The 24,219-nt window shown below is 40.8% G+C and overlaps 1 protein-coding gene across 2 annotated transcripts in view; it reads left to right on the forward strand.

Annotated features, from left to right (window-relative positions):
* IMPL2 (inositol monophosphatase family protein) overlaps positions 1 to 24,219 on the forward strand; it is a 322,520-nt gene that overhangs the window by 140,247 nt on the left and 158,054 nt on the right. For both annotated transcript variants that reach the window (XM_089458438.1, XM_089458439.1), the window contains exon 5: positions 11,178 to 11,302. In XM_089458438.1, coding sequence (XP_089314564.1) covers positions 11,178 to 11,302 — 125 coding nt within the window. The remainder of the gene's footprint in view (positions 1 to 11,177; positions 11,303 to 24,219) is intronic.

The following is a 24,219-nucleotide window of genomic DNA, read 5'->3' on the forward strand; positions in this document are numbered from 1 at the left end:
GGATGAGAATATCATCTAAGAAGACTTGTACAAAGTGGTCAAGGTATTTACAAAAAACACTATTCATAAGATTCATGAATACCACTAGTGCATTGGTCAACCCAAATGGTACCACCGTGAACTCTTAATGCCTAAAGCATGTTCAAAATGCAGTCTTAGAGATATCACTGCCCTTGATTCTTAATTTATGATAACCCGACCATAGATGTATTTTTGAAAAGATCGAAGCCCCTTTGATTTGGTTAAATAGGTCATCAATTCGAGGAATTGGATACCTATTCTTTATTGTAGCTCGATTTAAGTCTCGATAATCTATGCATAGCCGCAAGGAACCATCCTTCTTCTTGACAAAAATTATAGGTTCACCCCAAGGTGAAATACTGGGTCGAATGTGTCCTATATCCAATAGTTCCTTCAGCTGAATTTGTAACTCTTGAAGTTCCAGAGCCGTCATTTTGTAGGGTGTTTTAGAGATTGGTTCTCTACCAGGTTTTAATTCTATTGTGAGGTGAAGCTCCCTTTCATTAGTTAATCTTGGTAGTTTATTTGGAAAAACATTCGGAAATTCGGATAACACTGGGTATTTCTCTAGGGATGGCCCTTTTTCCTTGCTTACTTCCTTTACTGCATATACCTGACAACCTTTTCTTAGGCAATGCTTCATTTGTATTGTTGAGATAAAGCGTAAAGATACCTTCCTCTTAATACCCTGGATTTGGATCGATTCACTTCATCATTTATGTAGAGAATTCTTTTTCATAACAGTCCACCCAAGCTTGATGAGCTTCCAACCAATCCATCCCTATGACGAGGTCATAAGTTCCTAGGGCTATGACATATACTTTTAACTTAGTCGAACAAACCCCTAGATCAACTATGCATTCCTCAACACTTGACTCTACGGATTGAAGTTCCCTCAAAGCCATTTCTACCTGTTTAAAATCGTTTTTCTTGCGTGCTGCTAACCCACATTTATCTAATGCATATGAAGAAATGAAACTTTTAGTAGCACCAATATCAAATAAGATTTTGAGTCTTATGCTGTTAATAGTACCCGAGGACTCCACTACAGTGGACTGATGTTCTGCTTGGTTGTTGTTGACTACTGCATGGATTTTATGATTGCCTTTGGATAATGACATAGAAAATGAGGTCCTACACATCCCCAACAATTAACCTGGGGTGATTCCGTCGTGTCATACTATGAGTTTCTTGAAAAGGAGCTCCGTCCTCTTGTGTTGTTTCCTCTTGTGCTTCTTCCTCTACTATTAGTTCCTCGAGAGTTCCATTGACTTATGTTCCTCAAGAGTTCCAATTACACCTGTTGTCGCACATAATGTCTAGGTACTACAACAACGACTTAGATTGAGGGCTGTCACCCTGATCCCCAATCTCTCAGTTTAAGTTGTCTCCCAACAACAGACTAAGGGAGGTGGACCCTACAAAAATGGAATGATGGAGGATTAGTTGGGAACCAACCAGTTCGGGAGACAGTTAAACAACCAAATACTTGTTTAGATCTAGCAAGACTTAAATGATTCGATTAGATTTATAAGAATGATACCATTGCCTTTTGGAGTCAAGTATCTTGCTAAGAGATATAGGACCAAGTACAGGATGGATGACTGCTGCAAAATGATGACTGATGATGATGATGATGAAATCCGGATGATTTCACTGCTCGATCATGATGGAATCTTCTTGCGAAAATGTACACTGCTATAAGGTAGTTGACGCGGAGTGGTCAACAGCTGGCTTTGCTTGGGGACACGTTGCTTCACCGAAGTGATGTGAGAATCCAAAATCTACACCCAAGCAACACACAAAATTACATAAGTAGTGTCCATTCAAATAAAATCCAAAAATCATCATATAACATTAAGCGCATGAAATAGAAGCTCTAATACGAAATATAAATCTAATCTAAAGACAGAAATGAAATGCTGAAATGATAGGGTGTAGGGTTAGAAATACAATACAAAGGATGCCCGATGGCATCAAATGTGTTCAATGAAATCCTTCTTGAGCATTTTCCTGCTCTATGGTAGATCCATAAGTTGTTTCTCTGTTGTGCCATGTGCAATCCTAATCATTTTAGGATTCTGACTCATCCCAGTATTGTGTTTCTCCCGACCATCCAATGTGTCAAATCACTTCCTTCTTCTTTTTTGTTTTTTGCTCTTATTCTGGGTGGGCTGTGATGTCAATAGTGAGACCACTACAAATCCCCTGTTCTAATCTTGAATATGTTCGGGCGAAATATTTGAAGAATTTGAAGTATGCCCAATCTTATTCTGAATACACCCTGTCAATGGTGACACATAAGCTTGGTCTTTCTTATCTTCCTTTGTAACAATAGTCAATTTGTCCTTAATCCGAAAAGTGACTTCTTTGCGATGAGATGGGAATTGCTTTGGCGGTCTGGGAGGCTTATGATCTGTTGATGGCTCTTTATTATCTGACTTGGGTTGGAACTTTTGTATATGTGATCTTTCCATTTTGCCCAACTTATTTTGAATAATAGTCATTTGATTAGAATGCTTAACTTTCATAGCACTGATTTCCTTAGCATGATTTTCTTCCATAGTCTTTATCACTTTATCATTATTTGTTTTTATGGCTATCAAACAATTTTGCATAGAGTTCATTTCTTTGACATGATTTTTCTCTATGGTAATCAAATGATTTTGCATGGTAGTCATCATGGTTTCCATTTCATTAGCATGTTTTTCTTCTATAACCAACAACCTGCTCTGAAGAGATATGTGACTGGTTTCCATGTCCTTTATCATTTTGTTATGATTTACTTGAATAACACTCATTTCTTTCTCATGATTTGCTTCCATGGTGATCAAATGATTCTGCATGGTGGCTATCTGATTAACATGTTTTTCTTCTATAGCCAACAACTTGTTCTACATAGAACCCATTTCCCTGGCATGATCTGCTGTTAATCTAGCTTCTACAGAACTCATTTCTTTGGCGTGATCAACTATTAATTTTGCTTGATTAAGTTCCATATTCTTGATGAGTTGAGCCTGGTTAACCTCCATACTCTCAAGTTTTTGCGCTTGATTCAGTTGCATATCCTTAACCATTTGAGTTAATTCCTTGATAAGATTATTTTCAGTTTCTTTAGTTTCCTTTACTTCAGCCTTTGCTTTGACCTTTCTCTTATCTCCATATTTATCTTCAAAGGCATCAATGATTGATTGTAAAGAATCAAAAGTGTTATTAGGAAACTCAACAAACCATTCTAAGGCATCTCCATATAAGGTGAGAACGAAAATCTTCATTTTCACATATTCATGGTCGGAATATGGGCGACACTTGCTTATACAGAGGCTGAAATTCTGAAGGTGAGTCTCGGCAGTAAAAACATTGTCACCTTGAAAAGGAGGAAATTCATTGATGATTTCACCAACTTCACAAGGATAATCATGCGGAGCTCCCTTAATGTTAGTAAAATCATAAGGAGCAAACAAATCATCCATGATGACTTACTTAAAGGCCAAATTAATGATAGAGAGAGAGATCCTTGCTTAAGAAAATCAAGAGATCCACAAGAAGCGAGCTTCTAGCAGAAATTCTTGTAAGAAATGAAAGAAGTGGAGTCGCCATTTTAACATAAATCTAGCTCCAAGATCCAAAAGGTTAGTCAAGGAGAAGCAACTGGATATCAGGGAGGGTTTCTTGTCTGAGATGTAATGGATGAACCAGTGGAGTCGCCACCCAACCAACAAAAATGTCCAGGTGCTAAAGGTGTAGATAGAGAAGATGAAAGGATTAGTGAGGGGAAAAAGATAAGGTGATGAAAATATGGATAGATATAATGGTGCCAGGAAATGTTGTGTTGCTAGATGGGCTAATGGATGGCAGAAAAGATTAGATGATTAGACAAGTGTCGCGAGGACCAAGGACAAAAAAAATCTATTCCTGGCAACGATACCGGAAAATGTTGTCACATAGAATGTCTAGGTACTGCGACAACGACTTAGATTGGGGGCTGTCACCCTTATCCCCAATCTCTCCGTTTAAGCTGTCTCCCAACAACAGACTAAGGGGGGTGGACCCTACGGAAATGGAATGATGGAAGACTAGTTTGGAATCAACCAGTCCGGGAGGCACAGTTGAGCGACCAAATACTTGTTTAGATCTAGCAAGACTTAAATGATTCGATTAGATTTATAAGAATGCTACCAGTGCCTTGTGGAGTCGATTCTCTTGTTAAGAGATATAGGACCAAGTACAGGATGGACAACTGCTGCAAAATGATGACTGATGATGATGATGAAATCCGGATGATTTCACTACTCGATCTTGATGGAATCTTCTTGCGAAAATGTACATTGCTATAGGATAGTTGACGCTTAGTGGTCAACAACACCCACTCAAAACTCACTTTTCCTAAGTTATTGACATTAAGTGGCAAGAAAATAAAAAAAATAATAAGTGATGGACAAATTTATTGTGTCTTCCAAGTTGGAAAGGACAAGAAATTTATGTGGCATCATCACTCAAGTCAAAGTTCAGTAAAGGGCAGTTGGAAGGTTGATTTGGCGGCCAAATCATCACATGGATGTGGGGCCTCAAGAGGGCCAAGTTCACAGCCAGTTAAGAGGTCGAATTTGCCTTGTCAAGAGGCCAAGTCTCCCTCAAGATCATCACGGATTTAGGTGGCAGTTCGAGTTTGAGTTATCTCAGTTTATGGTGGATTATGTCTTTATTCCTATATTCACTCTTTACACCTGTCTACAAGCAGTTAGCATATCAGTCATGAGGGATCAGTGCTAGCAGTCTTCTAGAGTCCATGCAGAGACAAACTAACACTTTTTTAGAGGATTGTTGATACCTGGGACTGAGTTGGGTGTTAGCATGAGTTCAAGTAGGGATGTGTTCCCCTTATCTCACATGTCAGCAATCAAACTCATACGCTGCCACTAGAAAGGAGTACGCAGGCCATCTACAACACTACACAGCAGTTCATGTTGCCAATTAGCAGCTTGACGTGTTCATTGGGATCTTCACCCTTTTCCGCTTGGCATTTTCTCCTAGATTTGTATAAATAAGTCCATTGGGCTCTCTCATTCTCATTGAATTGTTTCATGATAATAAAGAAAGTCTTTGGTTGTTCTATCATGGCGTGATGCTGGTGACTTTTCTCTTGGTGAAGGTATAGCCATGCTAGTTTAATTGTGTTATTACTTTCCTTTTTGTAGATTAAGGCCCAAATAGGGGCAGTATTGCCTAAGGGAGGGATTGACAAGTATATGTCTATCCTTAAAAGTTTTTTGCAAACTTGAATTGATAATATTGTGTACTTGTGAATAGCACAAGTTGTCACTTCTCTTTTGCAATCTATTTCCTTGAATTTACTAATTGATTGAATGCAAGTATCTTAAGTGTAGCACAGGTTGCCTTTCAAAGAAAGGCGGTTGGGGAAATTGTTGGTTATATCAACCAACCTTCAAGAGCTAAGGAGGTCATGTTCTTGCCATCATTAGGGGCAGCCAAAGACATCCAAAAGTAGGACATCAAAAGAGGTCCAGCACCTATTCTTCCTTCCTCTCATTTCTAAAAAAATCTTTTGGTTACCTTATGTATGAATTCATTGAGGATCTAAAGCGATTTTGAGGCTATGTAGTGGCTGTCCTAAGAACCACAAATCAGCCAAGAAGAGCTGGTTTAACCCAACATTCCTTGGTTGCCTTAGTGTAGAATTTCACTAATTTCAAAGTAGAGCTTGCTTGCAAATTTGTTTTAGTCAATTTTTGCTGCTAACCTTGCGGATGACAAAGCTGAACTTGGCATCTTTCACTTTGCATTTAGCTGACCCATTCTGCAGGTCACAAAAATTGGAGGAGGAACTTGGAGGATCAAGCTAGGCATTTGAACCACAAAGCCACTTTCTGAGGACTGATTGTTCGCAGACAGCTTGGGCAGCAAAAGGATATTTTTGATAGTCATTAGGACTTATTTTCTGCAGACCATTTTGAGCAGACTTCAAGTTCTTTTTAGACAGTTTTGGGGCTGCCTATGAGCAGACCCTAATTCTCTCTTAAGGCAAAAACTCAAAACTCTTTTGTACAAAATCTCACTGCCTTTTAGGCAGAGTTGTTTTGGCCCTTTTTGCGAAGACAAAGGGAAGCTTGTAGACCTGATTGCATACACCTTTAGCAAGCAGTTCAAAGGGCCTTTCATACCTTCATCATTGTAACATTGGTGCCTTTTGAAAGCTTACTTTTTTGGTTAAAGGCATTCAAGCAGAAATTTCTCTTTTTAACACCATTGTAATAGTCTACCCTTTGATAAAAAGGAAGCCTTGATCTTTTCTTAAGTTATTTCTAATCATATGTTCAAAATTCATTGTGATTTTTGGGCTAAGGACTCTTATTATTTGTAACAAGCCTCGGAAAGAGTACCACTCCCTTTGAGGGGAGTACTTGTAAACTCCTTCCAAGAAACCCTCTCCATCCCTCACCCAACAAGAGGGATCTTATTTTAATAAAGGTAAATCTTTTTTTTTTTTTTTTAGCTTGGGGATCTTCCCCTTGACATCCTTTTTCCCAAATTAGGGAAGGTGTCCCTTGTGTGATTGCTTAAGTGGCTGCTTTATTGCTTTGATTTGCTTAAGTAATTTAGAGTGAGAAACATTTTCTTTAACTTGTTTTCCACGCATCTCTAGTTTCTCTAGCTTAACATTTCACTTTTCATGTTACGTAATCTAATGTGCTAGATGATCTTGATTAACTTCACTCATTAGTTCCATTGTCTCTCTTATCTCTTTATTACAATTTCTTTTCTTTTGCATATTATAGTTTAACTTGCCTTTACATTGCTCTCTTATTCTCCTTAGTTTTTCTTTTAAGTGTCATTGGAAAGCATTTCTTGCATAGCAAATCTAGCAATTGTGGCACTAATAAATCTACCTCCAACATAAGTTGGTTGAATTAGACAATAGGGACTCTCCATTCACTATTGACTCCTCACTCTGAGATCAGGGCTCAAGCGAGTGTGAGGTTTGGGGAAACAAAGTCCTTTGAAATGTGCTTTAGAAATTATGACTAACTTAAAATATACCAAGATAATCTCATCACACTACAAAGCAAGTACAATATTTGAGCTTGTGTTTGGAAATCGTCATTTATTAATTTTCAAATCATCATATTGATCACTTAAGCACTTTTTAAGTTGATAAGCATTTATTTCATTCTCAAGCATTTCTTAAATTGTTGCATTTGCTAGAGTTATAACTTGGCATTTTACTTTGGAAGCATCCATCTCTTGTGGCACTTTGTCTTCCTTCCAAACTCTTACAAAGTTGTATCTTTGCTTGGAATATCCTGAGCAAGTATCTATTTTTGGGCACTGGTCGTCTCGTCTTATATTTGTAGATGTATGTGCTCATTGAGCCTATAATTGTAATTGATGTTGTATATTTGAAGTGTATATTGATCATCTTTTATTAACTTCTAGAAAACTGACTTGCTAGCTTTGAGCTAGTTGAACCTTAGGTTTATTTTAGGGTCTAGCTCCCTTGGCTTCGTTAGGAGTAAGCCTAGACAAAGGAGTTGAGAATTGAGTGACAAGCTCAACTTGAAACTTGCCCCCAAGGCCACATTAAGTGGAGTTAAGGATTTTCTCCAAAATAATCCCAGGTGTGGGTTAAGGGGACAACAAAGCCTACCTTGTAAAGTTGTATAGACAACTTATTGGCTCTTTGATGTATCTGGTCAACACAAGGACAAATATATGTTTCACAGTCAACACTCTCAGCTAGTTCATGGTTGAACCTAAGAGGGTGCATTGGACAACAGTGAAACATGTGCTACGATATCTACATGGCACAATCGAGTATGGGTTGCGATTTACTTGAGGTGATGGTGTTAGGTTTATGGGGTATACAGATGCAGATTGGGTAGGCAGTGCAAGGTGGAAAGAACTTCAGGGTGCTTCTTCAATATTGGATCAGGGGTTGTCTCTTGGTACAACAGGAACAATAGTTCATGGCAATGAGTTATGCAGAAGTAAAATACATGGCAGTGAGCATTGCTACATGTGAGGCCAATGGCTTTAGAAGCTCCTAATGGCACTATTTGGTCAAAGGTTGGATTCGACTAGTATCTATTGTGATAATCAGAGTTGCATCAAGCTCTCTGAGAATTCATTGTTTCATGAGAGGTCGAAACGCATCGACATCAGATACCACTTCATCAGGGATTGTGTACAACGTGGATCAATTCAACTATATTATGTTTCCACAGATCGATAGGTTGCAAATATTCTGACAAAGGCCTTGGGTTAGGCAAAGTTTGTCTTCTTTAGGGATAAATTGGGGGTAGTGGAGAACACCTTCCTCGCTAAGAGGGAATGCTAGTTTTTGTAGCTTGGACAGGTGTTCTAGTCTCAAATGGTGTCTATGATACTAAGGAACACATGGATTAATATTTTCGAATACCCCAAAAAGTTTCCTAGTGAAATTGTCATAATTAAATTAATTAGCCAGTGCTAATTATTTTGCTAAGTCTAACTTGGGGAAATGGCTTAATTAATCAAGAGTTTTTGAGACAAATCGATTTTATTCTAGAGACTCCTAGAAAAGTTATTTTAAGAAGTTGATATGATCTTAGCCATTGATTGGAGTTAGATCATGGCCATTGATTTGTCAATGAGGGATTATAAGAGGAGATTGATGGGACCTTTGGAGAACACATTCAGGTAACAACTTTGCAGTGATAGCAAGGGCATAGTGAAAGCTGCAAGACACTAACAGTAGGGATGAACAATGATTGAGATCATTTTTCCAGAGAGAGATTCTTCACAACGTTTTCTAGATTTTCAGTGACAGAGGGAGATCGATTTCCTCTAGCTAATGCAAATTGTTTCAGGGAGGCCGAGTTGTTGGGGCAAGTGCGAATTTTCTAGAAGGTTCGACTTGCACATGAGAAATCGAGTTTGCTAGTGAAGGACAAAATTCCAGTGGAGGCCGAGTAATTTGCTGGATGCAGTAGTTGGATCGATTTATGGTCACAAAGAGAGGCTGAATTGATTTAGAGGGGCTGAGTTGCTTCTAGGGGTTCAAATCACAACTTGCAGAAGTGAAGAAATCAATTTGCCGAAAATTTGCTGTTACACAACAAACAATTGATGTAAATTTTGGTTACAGATTTTGCTGAGGAATAATAAAAATCCCTCATCTACAGAACTGGTTTTCCCTTCGAGGTTTTTCGAGGAACAATTTGTCCAAAATTATTGATGTCAAATTTTATATGTGTGCTATTTTCTCAGTTCCCGTGATTATTATTTGTGAAACTGCAGTTGTGTTATGTCCAATATCTGTTGTGAATTAATTTTATAGAAGACAAATAGTCTGCAAAGATAGAAAATTAATAATTAGTAACTGCGATGGAATTTTCACAACTTGTATAAGCATGGGTCCAAATAATTAAAATCCAACGTACTAGTATCATGTTAACAAAAGAAATGAGGACATGGAAAGCATAACCAAATATACATCTCAATCATGCAGTAGGCCTTTAGCAAAGTAAATCATGCTAGTTACAAAATTGGAGCTAAAAATATTGAATGTAGGCTAAACTCAATACCATTTCTCTAGGTGGCTTCTCCTTCACGTGTGTTATTGCAGGAATCCAAGTTAAATATGTTGGTTGTGGTCGTGTTCTTTGCCAACGACACAGGTTGTATTTCCAATTCTGTGAAATGCAGATGCTGCGATTTTATCATCCGTGAAGCTATTTTTTGCTTCTAATTATTGTTGGTGGATGCTAGAAGTTGCATTTGAAGACATTGTTATCAGAAGCCATGAAGAAGGGTTCATTTATCATATGTGGAAGTGTTTTATGTGAGAGCTCTTCTCCTGTTAATTCCCTTGGATGTCATATTTCTGAATGTATGGTCTTGCATCTATTATCTTGTCAAGAGTGGTTGTTGCATCAATACTTCATTGTAGGACTCACTCTTATAACTTTGTTTGAGTTTGGTACCTTGAACGACCCTTCCAAGCACATTTCTTCGTCATTTAGCAACAAGTTAAAGCTTATTATGGCATGTATAATGGCTCTACGTGCTTTAACCATTCATGGATATCTCTCTTTGGCTTTCCCTGTTGACTACATAGCCCTTAGTTGGATAGGCACTAGTCCCCTATCTTCCATCACCCTTTTTATCTCATTAAAGGCAAAAACATTGTTTTTCTCAAGCTATCTCTTCATGTCACCTTTGAGCCTCGTTGTCATAGCTTTAGTAATCCTAATTGCTATGGATACTCTCCTTGAGTTGGAGAAGAACTAACCAAAAGTGAGAGGATAGTTTGATTAGGTGACAACGGTGATCATCCCAATAGTTCACCCTCAGGTTGCACCTTATGGATTAAGGCTTTTGTCATGTGACTTGGGGAGGTAACACTACCCATATGAGAGTGATTAGATAGCCTGATGGAGTGTTTGCATGATTTCAAGCTATGGAGGAGTGAAAGTACCTAATTTTTTTTTTTAAATGTTTTTGTTATCAATTAAGATTTTTATTTTAGCGTTAAGAGGGAGTGTTGGACTATACTGCTCCAATATAATTAAAAAATGTATTGTAAAATTTTCGTTATTACAAGTGACTAATAAAGTGTTAGACATAAATTAATTAAATAAGGTGGCTAGGTCATGTGTGTAGCATTGTTATGTTGAAAATGAAATAAATGCAGATTATCCCTATTGTGTCATTTGACTTCATTGTAATAAATACATGCTTAAATGAATTCTTGTATGCTTAAATGTTTAACACAATAGTCCATTTCAACAAGTCACTTCATTTTAAAATGCTTTTTATATAATGGTAAAATAGAATGTATGACCTTAGTAAATTCCAAAAGTTGTTTGCATCAATTGGACGACTTCAGTCATGCATTTGAAATTTTTGCAAAGATAAGTCTCTTATAAAATGGGAAAGGATGACTTGTGATTTAGTGTTTTGTCTTGTTAGTGATTGATTCATAAAGACATATCATAATTTGCGATTGATGTATTGATATTCACCATTGTACTTTTGAAATTTTATTTTGCGTGTGATTCATATCTTGCTTTGTCAGGCATACCATTTTAATATTGATATTCTTATTGAATATAAGTGCCTTAAATGGTTGAACTAATCGTAGATGACTCTTGCAGATTGTTGGAATAATTGACCAACCTATTTTGCGTGAGAGATGGATTGGTGAGATTGGCAAAAAGAGTACATTTAATGGACAAGAAATTTCCACCCGCTCATGCAATTCTCTGGCCAAAGCATACATGTATGTTGTCTTCATCATTCTTAGGTTATGGGATGAACAACATGGTATTTATGCCTAAAACACATTTCTTGATTATATACAAAATTAGTGGGATAAGGGGGGTTGGTGTGAAGGTATGTCTTATAATTATTGGTGTATTTGTACATTGTAAGGTATATGTTATTCGTATATTTGTACATTGTAAATACTTTTGATGCATTATCCATCATTTTAAACGTTTATATGCTTATCCTTTTTGAATTGATTCCTTCATAAAACTATTGATTTTGAGATCATGTTCCCAAGTCTGGTGACTTTTAATATACCACTACTGTTGCGGAAAGACAAAATCCTTTTGTTTGTGACCTTGTAATTATTGTTCTTGGTGATGCTTTTTCCTTTTCTAAAACAAATTGGATGGGCCACACCATGTGTTTGCATCTTTTTTTACCTTAATTTTTATTGCTCTATACGGATTGCAATTCTTTCATCTTTTTCCCTACTTGATTAAAAGGTATTGTTATTTGGAATTTTGGACAAAGTTCTCTATTTGAGAAGATGGTAGCAAAACTCGTTATTCCTTGGGAAACTCAATAAGTTGACTCAACTTGCTGGCTTTTCATGAAACTTTCTAATACTTGGCATGAGTTGGTCAAGTTTAGGACAATTTGGTAAAACTTACGATTATTTTGGAAGTCCAAAATCATACAATGGAAGCTGGTCAAACTAGTGAGGCAAACTTGTGTAAAGCTGATGAGGTTTGTTAAAGTAAATCAGATGTGCCAATGGTTTTCCCCTACATTATATGTTATCTAATATGCAGTTTGAATTTATAGTACACAAGGGATATTTTTGGATGGGGTGAATTGCCTTGGAGGAGCTATTTTCCACATGTTGTAACATGGTCAACCATTGATTTAGGAGAGATTTAACTACATCAATATAATATTTATTTGAGTTGTCATGGAGTTAGTTAAAAGATAATAATATTTTATTTTATGAGAGAAGAGACACAGTTTGTAAAGAGGATCTGTCTCTTCGTTGTAGTGGTTTGGAATTTGAGGATTGAGGATTCCTTCCATTTGGCTACATTGTACATCATTCTGCAGAAGATTGGAGGTATTTGGATAAATGTAATGTGAGATTTCATTCCACTTATATACAAATAAGGTGGTTCTCTGAACCAAAAAACACCTCTTTCATGACTTTGTTTTAAATTAGTACCCCTACCTCTCCAGGGATAATTTTCTGCATCAATTTTCAGCAATTTAAGCCTGATTTGTGGCAAGTAGAGCAACGATTATTTGCTTTACACATTCATGCATCAACTCTCTTTAGAGTGATCTTCCTTGAGTCCATTTGTGCAAGATTTGGTGTTGATTTGGGGTAGCATCGGATGTGCTCTCTAGCCAAGAAATTTGGTCAAGAGGTTGGGGCATATGAGATCTCCAATACCCAGAAAGGGTTTGGGCAGATTCTAAACAGATAAGGAGATATTAAAATAATTAATATTTTTAATGGAGATCCTAAGTCTAAACTTAGGGAAAATAAAATATTAATGTGTATTAATATGAATCTATGTTAGAATGGTCCAAAAGACATGGATCAAGCCAGATCTAATTCTAGCCGTTGATTAGGGACTTAATCTTGGCCGTTGAATTGTCAACCGGAAAATTATAAGAGGAGGCTTGAGGGTCACTTGGAGAGCACATCATAGTGATCAATCATTCTATTCTCTAGAGCGGGGTTTACTAAGAGAGATAGAATCAGTGATTGGGAGAGCAGCTGAGGGGCATTGAGTATAGAGAAATAGAGAAGGCAAAGATTGTGCCGGGAGAGTAGCGTCAGCTAAGGAGAGTGACGCAGAGCCAGCAAGGGCTCACGCAGGGCCACGCAGAGGAGCCCAAGCGCTGCGCAGAGCACCAGAGAGGCCAGCATGTCTGACGCAGAGGCCCAGGGAGCTGATGCAGGGCCTCCTGGGGCTGATTAATGTCAAGAAAGGTTGACGCAGGGGCAGTGTGAGACAGAGAGGGGCTGACGCAGTCCAGATTGGGCAGACGCTGGGGTTGCAGAAGCAATTTTGTGCTGAGGAGCTGCCGGAAGGGTTTTCCAGGGTTTCAGCTGGGAGATTTCTCTCAAACTGTGAGGTATAGCTGCTAAGGAAATTCTCTATTGGGTAGGCTAGTTATGGCACCCAGATTGTACTATGATATTGCTTAATAAGAAAACCCTTAGATAGCTGCATCGGTTTTCCCACATTGGGTTTTTTCGGGGACATTGGTCCAAAAATAATGGTGTCATGTGGTGTGTTTGTTCTTGTTTCTTTTAGTTGCTGATCTGTAATATGTTGAGCATGCACTGGTGTTTATTTTTAGTATTTACTTTGTAAATAACTTGTTAAAGAAAAATTAACAAGTAGGTAGGAATAAATCAGAAAAGGTGCATGAAGGGTTTCTAAATTAAGTAAACTTAGAAACTTCAACTTGGTATCAGAGGGTGATTGCAGATCACAGGAGGACTAAAAGACATAAGCTGAGCGGAGTAATAGTAGTAGAAAACAACTGTCCCGAGGTGACAAAAGTTGTTTCTAACAACACAGAGGCCAAGGAAGTGTGACGCAGAGCTAGCCAAAGCCACGCAAAAGAAGCCGGGAACTGCGCAGAGCCTCAGAGAGGCCAACATTGTTGATGCAGAGGGCCAGAGCGCTGACGCAGGGCATCCCAGGGCTGACGCAGACCCATCTGGGGTGACGCAGAGCCAGCGTGGGGTAGAGAGGGGGTGACGCAGTTCACAAAGAGTCTGTTGCTGGAGTCTAGAAGGCTGCAGAAATGTTGTAGAGTGGAGCTGGTGAGGCACTGTAGTCAGAACAATACCTGACAGAGTAGGGCTAGAGGAGTTGTTATAGAGGGTTTCTAGCCGAGGAACCTGGATCAGCAGTGCAGTTGCATAAGACGATCAGAGTAGGGGGCATCTCAACAAGCGGCAAAAGGATTTCTAGGAGGGAAATCAGGACGCAGAGGGAGTGCAGAAGAGAACTTCCAGACGGGAAGTAGAGACTCAGAGGAGTCGAACAAAGAACTTCCAGGAGGGAAGTAGAGGAGCGTCATGACACTACACGGGGTAAGAGACTAGGATAGACTGGACGGAGCATCGAACTTCGCAGTCTAGAAGGTCATAATTTTATCAGTGCTTGACAGGAATCGTGTCAAGAAATTCGCCTTGAAGGTTATAGCTATCCCAGTCGACTCTAATGATAATGACAAGTACGAGGAGGTGATGGCGAGGGCCAAGTGCATTATCTTTGACGGGGTCAAGATCATGTGGTACCACATATAACCGAGAAGGAAACAACAAATGAGATGTGGGAGGCTCTCAAGAACCTGTACCAGCGTACTTCTGTGTAGAGAAGAATGCTGCTCGAGAATCAGATGAGGTCGTATCAGATGAAGAAGGGTCAAATGATTGACTCCTTCCTCGAAGGACTAAATGAGATCTGAGATCAGTTGACTATTATAGGAGCGACACCGGATCGGGAGCTTATGGTGAGGACAACCCTGAATGTTGTTTCAAAAGAGTGGGAAGTGTTTGTCCAGAGCATCCTGGGCAGAGGGACTCTCCTACCTTGGAACGAGATGTGGGCAACTCTTCGCCAGGAGGAGATTAGACGACAGTCAAAGACAGGTAGCAGAAGCAAAGGGATCAAGGTCAAGCAGGAGGAGGAGGATGTGGCCGTTGCATCTGAGGGAAAGCAAGAGAAGCGGAAGGAGAAAGATCTCTCCAAGATCAAGTGCTTCCACTGTGGGGAGATGGGTCATTATGCGACCTAGTGCCCAAGGAAGAAGAATAAGGGAGAGTTTTCCGAGACTAAGGTAGCGCCAACACGGGCAGAGAAGGAAGTTTTGACAGACGATGATTGTGCCATGAGTGCACACACGCTACTTGAGTGGAAGTGGGGAGACATCGAGATGTAGTCAGGCGGACTACAGGCGATTAGGGGCAGGATCTTTGAGGTATCCAATCTCTTGGATTAGACCTTGCTACGGGAGCCCCGTCGAGGAGTAGCAGGACTGGCTGAGTGGGTAGAGACGAATGCGGATGTAGCAACAGAGAGAGCTACAGTGCAGGAGTCCCAAGACAGCGTAGAGCTAGCAGGTTGCAGCAGTGCGAGAGGCACAGGAGTGTTGCACCAGTGTAGGAAGGCACAACGAGGTGTGCAACGGTGCAAGATGCAGGGAGTTGTTGCAGCAGCGCAGAGGTTAGAGAGGGGGTGCACTTGTTAGCGGTAGAGGGAGCTTCAACATCAGTGGGTGTCTCTAGCCCAACAGGGAGGTCAGTTGGGAGATCAGTTACTTACTTCTCATTAACTGAGTTGCAGTGCAACAGTGGGCAGCACGATGCAACATGATGAGAGGAGGTGCAATGCGGATGCAGTGTTGGGAGAAAGGACCAGGAGCAACATGGATACAGAGGGAGCTGTCGTACAAATGCAGTGTTAGAACCATGGGCAGCAGTACAGGAGGCAATAATGCAGAGGATGTTGGGCAGGAGGGCCTAGCATTAGCACAAGTACTGACGCTGGATGATTAGAGTAATACTCAGTGAGGAGTATTGCTAGAGCACAGTCCTGGCTAAGAGGGAGTGTTGATTTGGGGTAGCATTGGATGTGCTCTAGCCACGAAATTTGGTGGAGAGGTTGGGGCACATGAGATCTCCAATACCCAGAAAGGGTTTGGGCAGATTCTAAATAGATCAGGAGATATTAAAATAATTAATATTTTTAATGGAGTCCTTAAGTCCAAACTTAGGGAAAGTAAAATATTAATGTGTATTAATATGAATTTGTGTTAGAATGGTCCAAAAGACATGGCTCAAGCCAGATCTAATCTTAGACGTTGATTAGGGACTTAATGTCGGCCGTTGAATCGTCAACAGGAAAAGTATAAGAGGAGGCTTGAGGGTCACTTGGAGAGGACACCAGAGTGATCAGTCATTCTATTCTCTAGAGCGGGGTTTGCTAAGAGAGATAGAATCCATGATCGGGAGAGCAGCTGAGGGGCATTGAGTATAGAGAAACAGAGATTGTGCCAGGAGAGTAGCACAACAGCCAAGGAGAGTGACGCAGAGCCAGCAAGGGCTCACGCAGGGACACACAAAGGTAGCCAAGTGTTGCGCAGAGCACCAGAGAGGCTAGCGTGTCTGACGCAGAGGCCCAGGAAGCTGACGCAAGGCCTCCTGTGGTTGACACAGGCCAAGAAAGGCTGACGCACGGCCAACATGAGATAGAGAGGGGCTGACGTAGTTCAAATTGGGCAGATGCCTGGGTTGCAGGAGCAGTTTTGTGCTGAGGAGCTGCCGGAAGGGTTTTCTGGTGTTTCAGCCCGGAGATTTCCCTCAAACTGTGAGGTATAGCTGCTAAGCAATTTCTCTGTTGGGTAGGCCAGTTTCGGCACCCAGATTGTACTCTAATATTGCTTAATAAGAAAACCCTCAGATAGCTGCACCGGTTTTCCCGCATTGGGTTTTTTTGGGGACATTGGTCCAAAAATAATGGTGTCATGTGGTGTGTTTGTTCTTGTTTCTTTTAGTTGCTGATCTGTAATATGTTGAGCATGCATTGGTGTTTATTTTCAGTATTTACTTTTTAAATAACTTGTTAAAGAAAAATTAACAAGTAGGTAGGAATAAATCAGAAAAGGAGCATGAAGGGTTTCTAAATTAAGTAAACTTAGAAACTTCAACATTTGGGAGGCACTAGTCTTGGGGTTTCTACCTTAGTACTCCTTTCTGACACCACTCATTTATTCCACTGTTACTACAACCACATGTTGTGCTTAGGCTTTCTCTTTACTAAATCACTTTGAACCTCCACTTTATAGCCTTAGCAATCCTTTTTTTAGGGAAGCCCCCTTTGGGTTGGAGAAGAGCCAACCAAAAATGTGAGCAAGAGCTACTATAGGGATAGTAGGTAGGCTTCATGAGTGCATAACATTAGTCCCTTAATGCTTGGGACTTTACATCTTTAGGGATGCTAGATATTGTTGCAACATTTTGACGCCATTGTCAGGGGTAAAGTCCATTTCCCAAATGTGTACATTTTCTACATTGGTTTTATGACTACTTATCTTGAAGATTGCTTTCTCATATGTTCACACCACATTTGATGCCTTATTGATCTTAGATGTGAGGACATCAAGCAAACACTTGAAGAGTTCACCTTGGTGGTTACTTATTTCAGATTTTAGTATGAGGTATGATGATCATGTATTTATTAGATTTAAAGTAAAGATGCATGACCTCGTTTTGCAAGGAATTAGAAGCAAAGCTGCTTGGTCCTTTAGCTTGCTAATGCATTCATGGACCCTCTACTAACAATTGAAGATTCTATAAGGGATCAATTGATGAATTCCAAGACCAAGACCCTCTACTAACAACCCCTCCAAGACCAAGTCAACCCTTACTTGTAGATGTTGCAACTTCTCTTTATTTCTTCACCCTCGATCCTGCAACTCAAGTATGAAGTTCTCGGCCTCCATCTGTGCAATTTTTGGCTACCTGTAGATGACTTTAAATTTCCCACGTGTGACCGAATTAGGGCTACTTAAGCCCTCCTTCTCCTTCGCTTGACCAGGGCTGGATTCTGTATGAATTCAATCTTCAATATGGATATCTTTCTTACCTTGATTTGACCCTATTGTGATGACTTTAATTTGGTCTTATTGTAGAGATACAAACCCTGATCTACTTGCACATGTGAACATAAAGTGGCCCAAAACAGATCTGCAATTGCTTCGCTCTTCCTTCGAGCTTGATCTTCTCTTCTTTACTTGAATGTGAGGCTTCTTCTTTGTCCTTGTACTCGAACTTGTTGTGTGTGAGGCAGTATATCTTGAATGAGGTCGAGTGCCCTATATATAGACTTCTTCCTCATGCTTGTAGGCTGATTTGACTTGATCCTAGGTCGACATGTTAACTTGAATTAGGCTTATTGCTTCATTTGAAGGCCGACTTGCTATAAGTGCTTGGACTTGTGCGTGGAGGGTCTTTTAACGCTTACAAAGACTCAAATACATATGGAACATGCCCAAGAAGGGTCTCTTATACATGACAAAGACTCAATTGACTTTATGACTTAATGACCAATCCTAATAGCTCACAATGGGAGCTTCATCTATAAAAATAAAATTCCTTGAGCATGAAACCCATGTCTCAAGCATAAAATAATTTTATTTTTCTTTACATTAATTACATAAAATCATGATTACACATGTCATTATGAAGACCGAACCTAGTTACATATTTCAACACTCCCTCTTAACTAGGGAGGTATTCATAATCCATACAAGGTACTTGGACATTCTTAATTTGAAGAATTCTCATAAGAAGAGTCGGATTGGTAACCCATCTGTATAACATCATATCCAACAATGTCATATAGCAAGGCCTTATCTTAACAACTCTATCTCTCCACAAGATCAGAGTACAATGATGGCGAGAACAATGATTTATAGAGACCCTCATCATTGTCTCTCTCGGAACATACCCCAACCGGGTGTTGATTTGGGGTAGCATCGGATGTGCTCTAGCCACAAAATTTGGTGGAGAGGTTGGGGCACATGAGATCTCCAATACTTAGAAAGGGTTTGGGCAGATTCTAAACAGATCAAGAGATATTAAAATAATTAATATTTTTAATGGAGTCCCTAAGTCTAAACTTAGGGAAAATAAAATATTAATGTGTATTAATATGAATTTGTGTTAGAGTGGTCCAAAAGACATGGATCAAGCCAGATCTAATCTTAGTCATTGATTAGGGACTTAATCTCGGCCGTTGAGATGTCAACAGGAAAAGTATAAGAGGAGGGGTGAGGGCCACTTGGAGAATACACCAAAGTGATCAGTCATTCTATTCTCTAGAGCGGGGTTTGCTAAGAGAAATAGAAACAGTGATCGAGAGAGCAACTGAGGGGCATTGAGTACAGAGAAACAGAGAAGGCAGAGATTGTGTCGGTAGAGCAGCACAACAGCCAAGGAGAGTGACGCAGAGCCATCAAGGGCTCACAGAGGGCCACGCAGAGGTAGTCAAGTGTTGCGCAGAGCACTAGAGAGGGTAGCGTGTCTGACGCAGAGGCCCAGAAAGCTGACGTAGAGCCTCCTGGGGCTGACGCAGGCCATGAAAGGCTGACGCAGGGCCAGTGTGAGACAAAGAGGGGCTGACACAATCCAAATTGGGCAGACGCTGGGGTTGCAGAGCAGTTTTGTGCTGAAGAGCTGTCAAAAGGATTTTCCAGGGTTTCAGTTAGGATATTTCTCTCAAACTGTGAGCTATAGCTGCTAAGGAAATTCTCTGCTGGGTAGGCCAGTTTCGGCACCCAGATTGTACTCTGATATTGCTTAGTAAGAAAACCCTCAGATAGCCGCACCGATTTTCCCACATTGGGTTTTTCCAGGGACATTGGTCCAAAAATAATGGTGTCATGTGGTGTGTTTGTTCTTGTTTCTCTTAGTTGCTGATCTGTAATATGTTGAGCATGCATTGGTGCTTATTTTTAGTATTTACTTTGTAAATAACTTGTTAAAGAAAAAATAACAAGTAGGTAGGAATAAATCAGAAAAGGTGCATGAAGGGTTTCTAACTAAGTAAACTTAGAAACTTCAACATGGTATCAGAGCGTGATTGCAGATCACAGGAGGACTAAGAGACATCAGCCGAGCGGAGCAATAGTAGCAGAAAGCAGCGGTCCCGAGGTGACAGAAGCTGTTTCTAGCAGCGCAGAAGCCAAAAAGTGTGATGCAGAGCCAACCAGAGCCACGCAGAAGAAACTGGGCGCTGCGCAGAGCCTCAGAGAGGCCAACGTTGCTGACGCAGAGGGCTAGAGGGTTGACTTAGGGCATCCCAAGGCTGACGCAGAGCCAGTGTGAGGCAAAGAGGGGCTGACGCAGTTCACAAAGAGGTAGTTGCTGGGGTCTAGAAGGTTCCAGGAATATTGTAGAGTGGAGTTGGTGAGGTACTGTAGTCAGAATAGTACTTGACAGAGCAGGGCCAGAGGAGTTGTTACTGAGGGTTTCTAGCCGAGGAACCCGAATCAGAAGTGCAGCTGCACAAGTCGATCAGAATATGGGACATCTCGACACGCTGCAGAAGGATTTCCAGGAGGGAAATCAGGACTCAGAGGGAGTCCAGAAGAGAACATCTAGACGGGAAGTAGAGACTTAGAGGAGTCGAACAAAGAATTTCCAGGAGGGAAGTAGAGGAGCATCATGGCACTACATGGGGTAAGAGACCAAGATACACTGGACGGGGTATCGAACTTCGCAGTCTGGAGGGCCAAAATCTTATCAGTGCTTGACAGGAATCGTGTCAAGAACTTCACCTTGAAGGTTATAACTATCCCAGTTGGCCCGAATGATAACGACAAGTACGAGGAGGTAATGGCGAGGGCCAAGAGCATCATCCTTGACGGGGTCAAGGACCATGTAGTTCGTCACATTGTTGAGAAGGAAACGGCATACGATATGTGGGAGGCCATCAAGAAATTGTACCAGCATACTTCTGTGCAGAGAGGAATGCTACTTGAGAATCATTTGAGGTCGTATCAGATGAAGAAGGGAGAACCGATTGACACCTTCCTCAGAGGACTGAATGAGATCCGAGATCAGTTGACTACTATAGAAGCCACGCCGGATCAGGAGCTGATGGTGAGGACAACCCTGAATGCTGTCTTAGAAGAATGGGAAGTATTTGTCTAGAGTATACTAGGTAGAGGGACACTTCCACCTTGGGATGAGATGTGTGCAGCTCTTCGCCAGGAAGAGATCAGACGATAGTCGAAGACAGGGAGTAGCAGCAAGGGGATCAAAGTCAAGCAGGAGGAGGAAGATGTGGCTCTAGCATCTAAGGGAAAGTAGGAGAAGCAGAAGAAGAAATATCTCTCCAAGATCAAGTGCTTCCACTATGGGGAGCTAGGTCACTATACGACCTTGTGTCTAAGGAAGAAGAGTAAGGGAGAGTCTTCTGAGACTAAGGCAACGCCAACACGGTCAGAGAAGAAAGTTTTGATAGATGATGACCTTGCCATGAGTGCACACGCACCACTTGAGCGGAAGTGGAGAGACATCGAGTTGTAGTTAGGAGGACTACAACAGATGAGGGCAGGATCCTTGAGGTACCAGCCTCTTGGATTAGACCTTGCTACGGGAGCCCCGACGAGGAGTAGCAGGATTGGCTGATTTGGGCAAAGACGGATGCGGATGGAGCGACAGAGAGAGCTACAGTGCAGGAGTCCCAAGATAGCGCAGAGCTAGCAGGCTGCAATAGTACGAGAGGCACAGGAGTGTTGCACTAGTGTAGGAAGGCACAGAGAGGTGTGAACCGGTGCGAGATGCAAGGAGTTTTTGCAGTAGCGCAGAGGTCAGAGAGGGAGCACTTGTCAGTGACAGAGGGAGCTTTAGCATCAGTGGATGTCTCTAGCCCAACAGGGAGGTCAGTTGGGAGATCAGTTACTTACTTCTCGGTAACTAAGTTGTAGTGCAGCAATGGGCAGCATGATGCGGCATGATGAGAGGAGGTGTAGTGCGGATGCAGTGCTGGGAGAAAGGACCAACAACAGCACGAATGCAGAGGGAGTTGTCGTACAGATGTAGTAGTGGCAGTGGAAGAACCATGGGCAGCAGTACAAGAGGTAGCAGTGCAGAGGATATTTTGCAGGAAGGCCTAGCATCAGCGCATGTACTGATGCTGGATGATCAGAGTAATACTCAGTGAGGAGTATTGCTAGAGCACAGTCCTGGCTAAGACGGAGTGTTGATTTGGGGTAGCATCGGATGTGCTCTAGCCACGAAATTTGGTGGAGAGGTTGGGGCACATGAGATCTCCAATACCCAGAAAGGGTTTGTGCAGATTCTAAATAGATCAGGAGATATTAAAATAATTAATATTTTTAATGGAGTCCCTAAGTCTAAACTTAGGGAATATAAAATATTAATGTGTATTAATATGAATTTGTGTTAGAGTGGTCCAAAAGACATGGATCAAGCCAGATCTAATCTTAGCCGTTGATTAAGGACTTAATCTCGGCCGTTGAGATGTCAACAGGAAAAGTATAAGAGGAGGCTTGAGGGTCACTTGGAGAATACACCAGAGTGATCAATCATTCTATTCTCTAGAGCGGGGTTTGCTAAGATAGATAGAATCAGTGATTGGGAGAGCAGCTGAGGGGCATTGAGTATAGAGAAACAGAGAGGCAGAGATTGTGTTGGGAGAGCAGCACAACAACAAAGGAGAGTGATGTAGAGGCAGCAAGGGCTCATGCAGGGCCATGCAAAGGCAGTCACGTGCTGTGTAGAGCACCAGAGAGGCCAGCGTGTGTGATGTAGAGGCCCAGAAAGCTGACGCAGGGCATCCTGGCGCTGACGCAAGCCAAGAAAGGATGACACAGGGCCAACGTGAGACAGAGAGGGGTTGACGCAGTCCAGATTGGGTAGACGCTGGGGTTGCAAAGTAGTTTTGTGCTAAAGATTTGCCGAAAGGATTTTCCAGGGTTTCAGCTAGGAAATTTCTCTTCGACTGTGAGGTATGGCTGCTAAGGAAATTCTCTGTTGGGGGCCAGTTTCGGTACCCGGATTGTACTCTGATATTGCTTAATAAGAAAACTCTCAGATAACTGCACCGATTTTCCCACATTGGGTTTTTCGGGGGACATTGGTCCAAAAATAATGGTGTCATGTGGTGTGTTTGTTATTGTTTCTTTTAGTTGCTGATCTGTAATATGTTGAACATGCACTAGTGTTTATTTTCAATATTTACTTTGTAGATAACTTGTTAAAGAAAAATAACAAGTAGCTAAGAATAAATTAGAAAAGGTGCATGAAGGGTTTCTAACTAAGTAAACTTAGAAACTTCAACACCGGGTTCTCTCAGAGTATGTTCTACCAGGACTATTCTTATCTTGGATTCCCAGTTCTCAAAGAATATCGATCCTTTACGACTACTCTTATCTTGGATCCGCTACCACATCCTCAAAGAGTATCAGATGCCAGATGCTTACCCAATCCTCCATTCTTTTCTCCCCAATTGAAGATAAGAATGATGTGTCTATCTCTCCCTCTCAATTAGGGAGGATACCCATTCCCATGAAGGAATGTACCCATTCCTATGTTAGGAATGTACCCAAGCTCCCTCTTAACCAAGGACTTGACCAAGCTCCCTCTTGACCAGGGACTTGCTTCTAGTAGCTTTCTAGGTGGAGATCATGGGAGAAACACCTGCTTGTAGGATTCCCTCCTTCGATGTGATGAATTTCTTCTTTGCTATGGAACCTACATTTTTTGGGACTTTTTGTAGGGCACAAATCATCCATCACTTTCATTCATGAATCATGTTAGTCATGTCATCCTTGTTTTCATTGGAAAGTGATCCATTAGTCCATATTTGTCCTTCCTCCATACCTTGCTACCTTGTTCATATCATGTTTCCTTCAGGATCTTTCATCCTACCACATGAATATTAGTTGTAGATGACATCTACAACTCTTCCCTTGGTGGCCCTGCATTAGCCCATCCATATATCATTCAAAAATAGGAAATGAACATTAAATTAGAATTAGCTTTGAGATGGTCTTTTATCTTGACATCTCCTTGTTTGCATCAACATCCTGCATATATATTGACACATCTCCAAAAAGATATACAATGTCAACATATTTTATCAAGATCTTCATATATTTCCTCTTCCCTTGGTGGCCCTGCATTAGCCCATCCATATATCATTCAAAAATAGGAAATGAACATTAAATTAGAATTAGCTTTGAGATGGTCTTTTATCTTGACATCTCCTTGTTTGCATCAACATCCTGCATATATATTGACACATCTCCAAAAAGATATACAATGTCAAGGGTCTCTTTCTTTTTCATATTTTATCAAGATCTTCATATATTTCC

This window comes from Pinus tabuliformis, chromosome 7 (assembly GCF_031772625.1).
Source record: "Pinus tabuliformis cultivar Carrire ecotype Pingquan chromosome 7, CPIR1, whole genome shotgun sequence".
In the NCBI taxonomy this organism is placed as follows: domain Eukaryota; kingdom Viridiplantae; phylum Streptophyta; class Pinopsida; order Pinales; family Pinaceae; genus Pinus; species Pinus tabuliformis.